The sequence below is a fragment of the Aptenodytes forsteri genome, unplaced genomic scaffold, assembly GCF_000699145.1.
Source record: "Aptenodytes forsteri isolate BGI_AS27 unplaced genomic scaffold, ASM69914v1 Scaffold379, whole genome shotgun sequence".
NCBI classification, from domain to species: Eukaryota; Metazoa; Chordata; class Aves; order Sphenisciformes; family Spheniscidae; genus Aptenodytes; species Aptenodytes forsteri.
Genome location: NW_008794088.1, coordinates 2,184,394 through 2,193,725, shown reverse-complemented (window position 1 = coordinate 2,193,725; position 9,332 = coordinate 2,184,394). Strand labels below are relative to the sequence as shown.

At 44.4% G+C, this 9,332-nt stretch overlaps 1 protein-coding gene across 1 annotated transcript in view; it reads left to right on the top strand.

The window, feature by feature from the left end:
- Positions 1–9,332, top strand: part of B4GALT4 (beta-1,4-galactosyltransferase 4) — a 35,582-nt gene that overhangs the window by 19,172 nt on the left and 7,078 nt on the right. Inside the window, exons 2-4 of the mRNA XM_009274484.1 lie at positions 1,381–1,825; positions 3,404–3,636; positions 7,189–7,376. Coding sequence (XP_009272759.1) covers positions 1,591–1,825; positions 3,404–3,636; positions 7,189–7,376 — 656 coding nt within the window. The 5' untranslated portion in view covers positions 1,381–1,590. The remainder of the gene's footprint in view (positions 1–1,380; positions 1,826–3,403; positions 3,637–7,188; positions 7,377–9,332) is intronic.

Genomic DNA, 9,332 nt, shown 5'->3' with positions numbered 1-9,332 from the left:
GGCGCTCCTCCCCCCCCCCCCCCCCCCCCTTCTCTGTGGTTGAAGTGGATGTGGAGATCCTTCACCGTTAGTGGTAAGGTCACTGAAAACTCTTCTGTCACTTCCTTAGAGCAGCACTGTGCTGTGCATGTGGGTGGAGAGAGCAGGTTAGCCATTCTGTGTCGTGCCTGCCGGGAGGGACAGCAGCTGGTCATGCCCAGCGAACCCCAAGAAGCTCGGGCAGTACATTGAGTAGTTCATCTTGTCAGTCCTAGGTCTGGCTCCCACGTATGTCCCCGTGAATCAGCAAACTTCCAGAAGACACCTGGGCTAAACTAGTGAGAATATAGATTTACCATATTCCTTCTGCCTGCGATATCTCTCCAGGGTCTCGTGTATTTTGAAAGCTGGTATAAAATAACCTTCCGTGTTTTTGCGTTTCTTCTCTTTGATCCAGCTTGTTTCGTGTGCATTGTCTTTAATCACTGCCTTTGCTTCACTTAGCCTCAGTCCTTGTTCTTCTCACAGGTGGCAATTTTCTCATGAGTTTTCCACATCAAAGCTCTCTTTTATTAAAATTTCATTCTTTCTCTGCTATGAGATGATAATAACAGACAGAAGTATTAGCATGGTAACTTTATAGTATGATGGCAATGAAAGGCTGTATGAAAATGGAGCTCTTGAAACAGAACAAAGGATTGGATCCTCACAGACCTAACACTGAAAAACTGAACCTGTCCCTTGAAAAGCAGGAAGATTTGTCTCCTGCAGCAGCATGTGAGAGGGGAATACTGGGCAAAGACCCACAAGGTGGTACTGGCGGGCAGCAGATACGGAGGAATGATTTCTGATGCCAGTCAAGTATTGCGGGGTTCACACTGCGTTGTGCAGAGCAACGTAACATCAATAATACTATCTTTCAGATATCTAATTCTAATACTATCAGAATTAAACAGTTTAATTCTGCAGAGATTCATGTGCTTTTCGTCTTGGTGGGGGGAGCTGACTTTACTCACAGCTAGCAGAATCCCTTGCCTTGCAGCTGTTGTTAATTTTGGTAGGAATAGAAGCAGTAAAGCCTGTGTATTGCCAGGCACTGTAAACAAACACAACATGGGGTAGTGGTTGCACTTTCTGATCGGGGGGGGGGCGGCGGGGTGTGGCAGGGAGGAAGACTGGGAATGGAGAACAAAGCAGGAAAGTGATTTGCCTAAAACCGTGCAGCTGGTTTGTGGCTGAACTAGGACCAAAGCTCAGTGTCTTAGTTTCTGACCAGTAGTTCATACTTGCTATTTCTTTCATGTTTTGTCATAAGCTCTTTTCATGAAGTCTGTGAAGGTACAGCAGTGGAGCGCAGTAGAAACTCACTCTCTCCTTCCTTTTTTTTTTTTCCTTGTCCAGGTTAAGTCGTATTTTCTGACATTCGAAGACCAAACAGCACCATGGCTCCATGAATTGTGAAACCGCAGGAAGTGTGGCAGCCCTCCCTACCTCCAGCTTTCCTTCCTTATTGTTACATTCTTCTCAGGACCTTTGGTTTCATCCCCACTGGGTGCAGTGGCCTGCCACGGCATCGGAGCAGAGCAAACAGTTTGCGGATCAGGGAGAGCCATGGCCTTGAGCTTGTCTGTCTTTCACCTCTTCTATAAGTTCAGAGTGTTGGTGCTTGTCACTTTGTGTTTGATGGTGCTATGGGCCACATTCAGTTACCTTGTGGACTCCAGACAGGAAAGTTACAAAGCTAAGAGCATGGTGGAGGACAGTCAAAAGGAAGAGAAGATCGAATCAATTGCAAAAGTTCCCACGGTGAAGTCATTTCACTGCCCAGCTCTGTCTCCGTACCTGAGTAAGTGATGGCGCTTTCCTTTCTAACAAGTTACATCTGCTTTGGTACTGCTGACTTGGTTTTCTTCCTAGCTGTTTTACAGTTAGACGCTTTTCCTGTGAAACAAATACAGCACAACCAGTTGCAGTAAGTACTTCTGGGTGAGGAAGCGACTTGTGGCACAGAGTGCCTGTGCTGGGTCTGGTGGGGATAGCTGCCCGTATGGTGCTGCGCTTTGCGTTTGTGGCTAAAACAGCTTTGGTAATGCACCGGTGACTTGGCTACTGCTGAACAGTGTTTGCACACTGTTGAGGCTTTGCCTCTCTCTTCCCTGGCCCGTTAAAATCTGGTAGGCTGGGGGTGGGCAAGAGGTTTTGAGTGGACACAGCTGGGACGGTTGACCCCAACTGACCGAAGGGATATTCCATACCGTATGACCATACCATTTATCATGCTCAGCAATAAAAGCTCAGGCAAAGGAGGAAGGGGAGGTGTTCGTGGTTATGGCGTTTGTTTTCCCAACAACTGCTATACATGCTGAAGCCCTGCTTCCCAGGATGTGGCTGGACATCTGCCCGCCGATGGGAAGTAATGAATGAATTCTCTTTTTGCCTTGCTCACGCGTGCAGCTTTTGCTTTTTTTTATTAAACTATCTTTATCTCAACCACAGGTCTTTTCACCTTCCCTCAATTTTTTTGCCTTTTCATTATTAGATGTACTTTTTTGTCTCTATCTTGACAATTGAAAGACTTCACAGCCACGTTGGGGTTAGCACTATTTATGGTGAAGGTTCAAATAGGTGACTGTTTCCTTGGTTTGGCCATTTTTATAGTCCACTTTTTTTTGTCTTGGTATTGCTAGCAGCACCAGGCTTCTGCTTTGCAGTACCATGTCATTGTCTTCTTCCTCTTCCTTTTTGTGAACCTGATTAGGGATTTGCTTGGGAAGCTGGATTTTTCCCTTCTCCCCAGTATAGTCCAAAAAGCTGCTGTCTAGCTGCACACCCACGCCCCTGCCCCCAGGACATATTTGCTTACGTGAATGCACTGTGGCTGTAGCCGTCACAGTTGCCTGCATTGTTCTCTTTCATGGGTTTGCCGAGTCTGGAGGGGCTGGAATGATAGCTCAGTGCAAGAGAAGTGATGGAAATTCCATTTGGCTACAGAGACCCTTGGTACATTTTATCTTACAAATTTATAGCCTTAAGCCTTTCATGCTTTTGTTCGTGCTTTAAGTAGAGACGACTTCTCACAGCCACAGTCCTATGTCTCTTTCCACTTCCCTCTCCTCTGGTTTGCCCTGACAGCTGTTTCTGGCTAATCCTCCCGCAGTAGGGTGGAACTTCTCTTGATTTTTATTTAATATATCTTTTTATTATCATTACTCTATAATCAGTTTAAGCAACTAAACACTCAATACCCTCTCCTTCCACTGCCTGCGTAATGTCCTTGTAGCACTACTTTTCTCTTGGAAAGGCAGGGAAACCAACTGGGGCTTGAACCTGGGTTTCTTACGCTGGTTAGAGAGTGCCTCATTAGGTTACTGCACTAGCCACGACGAGAAATGGCTTGGGAAAGCTTCTTGTGCTTCTCCTACAGGAGGTGCCAGCAAACTCACCTTCAAAGCATCTCTCACACTAGAAGAAGTGGAAAAGGAGAACCCTCAGGTAGCCAAGGGCCGGTATCACCCTACGGAGTGCTCGGCATTGCAGCATGTGGCAATCCTCATCCCACACCGCAATCGAGAGAAGCATCTGCTGTACCTCCTGGAGCATCTCCACCCCTTCCTACAGAGGCAGCAGCTGGACTACGGCATCTATGTTATTCACCAGGTGAGGCAACTGTGCAGAGACGTGTTTGGGTGGGGATGATGTCAGTGCTCTGCAGCCTGAGGAGAGGCATGCTGCTGCCTCTGCTGCCAACATCAGTCCTCCAAGCCTGCTTCGAACACTCCTACTTGTTGAGGGATGCAACGGTGCATGCAGCCATTGCTGGTAGCACTACAGGATCTCAGCTGCTGTTAGCAAAGCTGGGAAGTATTAACAAACAGTGCCTTTAACTGGCGTCCATTTCTCAGTCTAAGTAACTTACTGTTTCTGAGTTAGTGTTCCAGGTAAGTGTCTTTTGCATTACTAATGCAACTCACTTCTCTTGCAGTGTACACATACATAACTAGGCTGACATGTTTTCTGTCTGTAAATTTGGAGTTGTTTGGATCGAAGGCCTCAGTTTGTATCTAGCTCTTCTCTCCCATCTGCTTGCTGGCTGTCATGCTTAGTAAGCTGTGTGTATCATGTGATTATACTTACTTCTGCTGTCTCAAACTAAACACGCCAGCTACTGCTTGTAGGTGCTTTACTTGCCCAGCAAGGGCTGTGGGAAGAAGTAGTCATGGCAGAGCATTTGGTTCCTGAAAGATTTATTAATTTCTTTATTTGCCTTCTTTCTGGCTCTGCTGAGTCAGCGGCTAAAATTTGAGCATACAGACTTGTGCCACGTTGTCTTTCATCTAAGGTGCTTATGTTCTGGCCACATGAGCTAAAAGCAGTATAGATTTCTCTTTTGTAATATGTTGTCTTTTTCTTCATCTCTTACTGTGTTTGCTTTCTTTTACTATCATTTACTTACCTGTTCTGCTTTGACTCTAAACAGATTTTTCAGATAGCAGGAGAAAAAGGTGATAAACTAATATAGTTTCTCCTCCCTTTGTTTAAAAAGGGTAGAGTCAATTAACCAGTATGAGGCAGTGCATTCTATGTGAAAGCTTACACTTTCGCTCAATGGCACAGCAGAACAGCAACAAAAGTCATGGCAGGATATATACTTTCAGTTGGAATAGACTGTTCTTTCATTGTTTAGAGTCACGTGGCCCGTAGAGTGGAAAAACTGAGGCTTTTTTCTGCGTTAGTATGTACTGTAATCATACATATAATGGCTCACTCCAGCTAGCAAGCAGTGGTTAGCCATAAATCATTGGGAGAAGGGACATATGTTCTTTATTTATTGAAATATGTGAGGTGGAGAACAGGCATTGTCACGTTAGCAAAAAGTAATACAGAAGTATGAAAGTTTTGTCTGATGTGAGCAGCAATGTCGGGTCTGGACTTGTTCTATCGGAGTTTTTACTTGGAAGATTGGAAGCTTTTGCTTAGCCTTTCCATGTAGATAGGCATACCCAAAGACTGAAAAGTGGGTCTAACAAAACTCTCTTTTATGGCAAATCCATTCTCACTCTCCATTTGTGATGTCATTAGTTATTTTAAGTATCTTTTGAGGAAAGAAATAGTTAAAAACAGGATTTAACTATTAAAATACACAGAGTTTACTTTGGAGGAAGATTAAGAAATGGGCCTTTTATATTTTTTTCTGAGCCATTGAAGGGCATACTCGAGATCTCTTCTTTATGGGCTACTTTTAACATCTTGAAAATCGTGTTTCTCTGCACAAATGTGTGCATATGTGAGTGCGGTGCTGAAAAACATGTGAGTTTGTAATCCCTAAAGGGTGAATAAGTTCTTTCCCAACGTAAGTTGGCCTTGTGTTCAGTGTTCTTCTTCCATAGAAACAAAGGAGGACAAGTCTCTCCTCAATAAAAGATGAGAGTAAACTTTGCTATTTGTTCAGCATGTGGTCTGACGTTGAAAACTGCCCTTCCTGGAAAGCAATTTTAGCTGTCGTTTGGCTACCTTTTGTGCAGGAAGTGGGCTGCGGTAGCTGACCGTGCTGATGGGGGGGGACAGAACAGCAGCAGATGGTGCACGTTGCTGCTGAACTAGGCTGGGTCTTATACCCAATACAAGTGACATTCTCCGTACGTTCTTTACCAGTCATCTGAATTGTTCTGTTCACTCAATAACCTATGTTTTCATCATCAGGAGAATATTTTCTGACAGATATTTTTATATACAGGACACGCTAAAAAAAACAGTCAGGAATTTGACATGATAGATTGTAGGTGAATTGTATCTAAGTTTTTCTTGGAAGGTACATTCCTTCCCTTACTGAGAATGGAAGCAATTGATTATCCCTCTCAATTTCTCAGAGCGGGCACTGGGCTGTATTTCCTTACTGCAGGTATGGAGCCATAAATCCCATAAATCCTTGTACAGGAGCAGATGGCTGTTAGTGGTGGTGAACAAATTGCTCCTTCAGAGCAAAGCGTTACTTTTTAGAACGATGAAACATGCTTTGTGTACAACTGCTTTTCCCTACAGCTAACCTCCTCTCAGTCAGGGGAGGCCAGCTTCTTCCTCATCTTCCATGGAGCCTCTTTCAGTCCAGGCACCTTCTAGCAAATGACCCCTTTCTCTTGAAAATGGCTTTTTTTATTCTTTCAAGTACATCAGGTTCCTAGCTCTGGAAAGTGACTGCCCTGTCAGTTTCTGGGAGCACAGGGTTTGGTCCTCTGACTCCCAGGTGGGAACTTGAGGCGACTTGCCACCTTGTCCTCAGGAGCAGAAAGCCTTCTACAGGCTGGCACGTGTGCACAGCCCTGTAAAAAATAAATAGCAAGATAAGCACACCTGTTGCTCCAGAGTGAATGGTGACATGGTAAGCTTACAAAACTGCCAGGTGTGTGCGTATACATGTATACCTCAAAGGTGAAAAATGGTATTTTGGAAAAGCGAAGATGCACTAACTTATAGCAAAAGCAAGCAACAAAGACTAGTAAAAGTCAAGTGAAGCTCTGTGCCAGGGGGAGTCCCTGTGCACCATAATAATTAGATTATAGATAGGAGTTAAAAATGAAGAGACCTGCTTTTTATTTCCCACTCTGCCACCTACTGTGTGACCTAAGGAAATACAGTGAACTCTTTAAGCATTGCTATCCTCTAAACTGAGTGGACAAGCATAAACCATCTGTGGCAGGTGCTCTGACATCTATAAACCAGTCAGTATGGGAGTAATGTTTTGGTGTTTTGTTTTTGTTGGGGGTGTTTTGTTGTGTTTTTTGGTGGTGTTTTTTCTTTTTTTTTTTTTAAAGCTTCCTTAAGCCTTACTGACACAGCTGTATGGAGTGCCAGTTTCTAAACTGTTTACAGGTATCTCTTTTGTTATGTAGCCTGATGGGAACTCCAGGACAGGAGCAGCAATAGCAGTGAAATTGCAGTATGCATACTTCTGGTGCCCAGATAACCGCAGGCTCTCCTGACCTTGTCTGTGTTTGTTCATGACAAGTAGAGACTGAAGAAACACTTTGCATCATTGGCCACTCTGCTGCTGTATCTAAAGTTATGGGGTAGCTCTTTGTGTAGTTACTGCTGTAAAGGCTGTGACGCACGAATGCGGCTGCAAACTACAAGATTAGAACAAATGCCCAGGAGCAGTTCTGGTTCAAAAGGTTTGACACCTTCTTCAGAGGTTTTTTCCATTCTCTTCCACAGGCTGGCAGCACCAAATTTAATCGAGCTAAACTGCTGAATGTAGGATACCTAGAGGCCCTAAAAGAAGCGAACTGGGACTGTTTCATTTTCCATGACGTGGATCTGGTGCCAGAAAATGACTTTAACATTTACATGTGTGACAGACAACCAAAGCACCTTGTAGTTGGCAGGAACAATACTGGATACAGGTAGGAAACCAGGACTATGGAAAGAATACCAACTGGGAAATGCCAAGTTACTGATAATGTTCCTCTTCTGTTGGAGCTGTATGCTGGTATCTACCCTTCCTTCTGACACCAGATTTCTGGTGGTAATGCTCCGCCTGTCTGGAGCGCCTTCTGGCAAAAGATAGCTGAAGATCTCTGAAGTCAGCTCCGTGGTCACCTGTACAAACGATCATTGTCATCATTCTGGTTTCTGGGGTGAGGTAAAGGGCGTTCTGAGAGGAAACCAACGTGACAGAGGTTGTGTGAAGACCTTCCGTCAAAGTTAGAAATACACTTGCAGTCTTCTGGTCCTGTGATTTGACAGTGTGATCTTACTATTGTGCTAATAAAACTTGCCACTTAGCTTTTGCTGTTGAAGAGGTAACTTCTGATATTGAGAGCTCAAGTGTGAGAATTTGCCAAGGGTTGTCCTTTAATTATTTGGCTGTACAGCATCTAATACAGGATCGTTCTGATTTTTAAATGGGTCCCCTAAGTGATAGTGTGATATAAATAATTTAAAGTGAAAAGTCAGGTTCAGTCCACCTCAGAGAAAAAAGGCTCCTGTGCTTGGTGAATTTAATGACTAGAGTGGTTTCATTGAATGTGTTTCTTTCAAGAGTCACCTCTTATGTCATGTCGCTCCCAATATTAATTAGAAGTGGGCTTTTCAAAAGCTGATCTCGGAGTACTTTGAAGTAAAGCTCTACTTCACTTCTGGGTTTCCTTTGTCAAATATATGAGAAAGAGGTGGGATGTGCAAATTCTTATAGAGAATAATATTCACTTTCCAGTTATTCAGTGAAAATGGGAACAAGCACAAATGGACAGGGCTTGTGACAAGTTTTTGGAGCACTGCGCCTTGCAGAGAGAATGCTGAGGGCTACAGGATGGTTGTGCACCAAAGCAACAGAAACATTGCCTTGGTTAATTGACAGGCATGCAGAATCCAGGCTAATAACATGGCACAAAGCTTGAGGTACTTTACTTAACCTCCTGTGCCCTAGTTACTGCAAGTGTTTAGCTTAGCTAAAGATGGATTTTTTTTTTTTTTTTGCTTTTACTAAGGTGTCGTCTTACTATTAATTTCCTCAGGTTTCTCCTGTTTGTGGGAAGGAGCTGTTAGTTATGGGTCAGCTTTAAGCTTTGGCTTTAAAGAGTCTTACGCTGACAAAATGTTTCTGTTGTGAATACCCAGCATCACTATTCACTAGGATACTGGTGGTTTGAATTAGATTCTTACTTTCTTTTCTGTGTCACTGCCTCTGTTCAGAGGTGTGTTTTTGCAGACTGTGTCACCTAGGAGCAGGATATGCCTGGGCCCTGCCAGTTCTGCTCTGCCTGAGGAGGAACAAGTGGGCAGCACTGTCCTGGTTACAGCTCTGGCTCCTTCGGTGTCTGCCTCTCCAGTGGTGTAGGGGAATTATGGGGTGCATATATGGATATGTGGGTGGGCAGTCAGTTCCCAAACCCTACCAGGCTGCTGGAATGGGGGGATGTGGGACTGTTGGTGACTGGCAATGCAGCCTGAAAGCATGGCTGGGGAGGGCTCTTCCCTGCTGTTGCTGTTTATGGGACCTCCTTGCTGTCCATTCCACCTGTTGACTGCGTTTCTCTAGAGCACCCATAGCAGAAGTCTCAAGGTGGTGATGCATAATTAAAACTCGACAGGGCCTCTGCTACCTTGTGGTTGGTCTCCTCTAGGAGAAGAGATAAAGGGGAGAGAGAGCAAGGAAGAGTAAAAATTCCAGAGGGAGAAAAAAACGCAGCTAGAGCACATGAGAGACTGCATCTGCCTCGAACAATCCTTTTTGTATGTTTATATAGGTAACATCGTCTCTTTGGGAAGTATATCACAGTCCCAGCAAATGACAGTTGAAGCTTTTTTCAGACAACTGGAAGAAGCCTCATGTATACAGGCCCTGGTCCTCGTGGAAG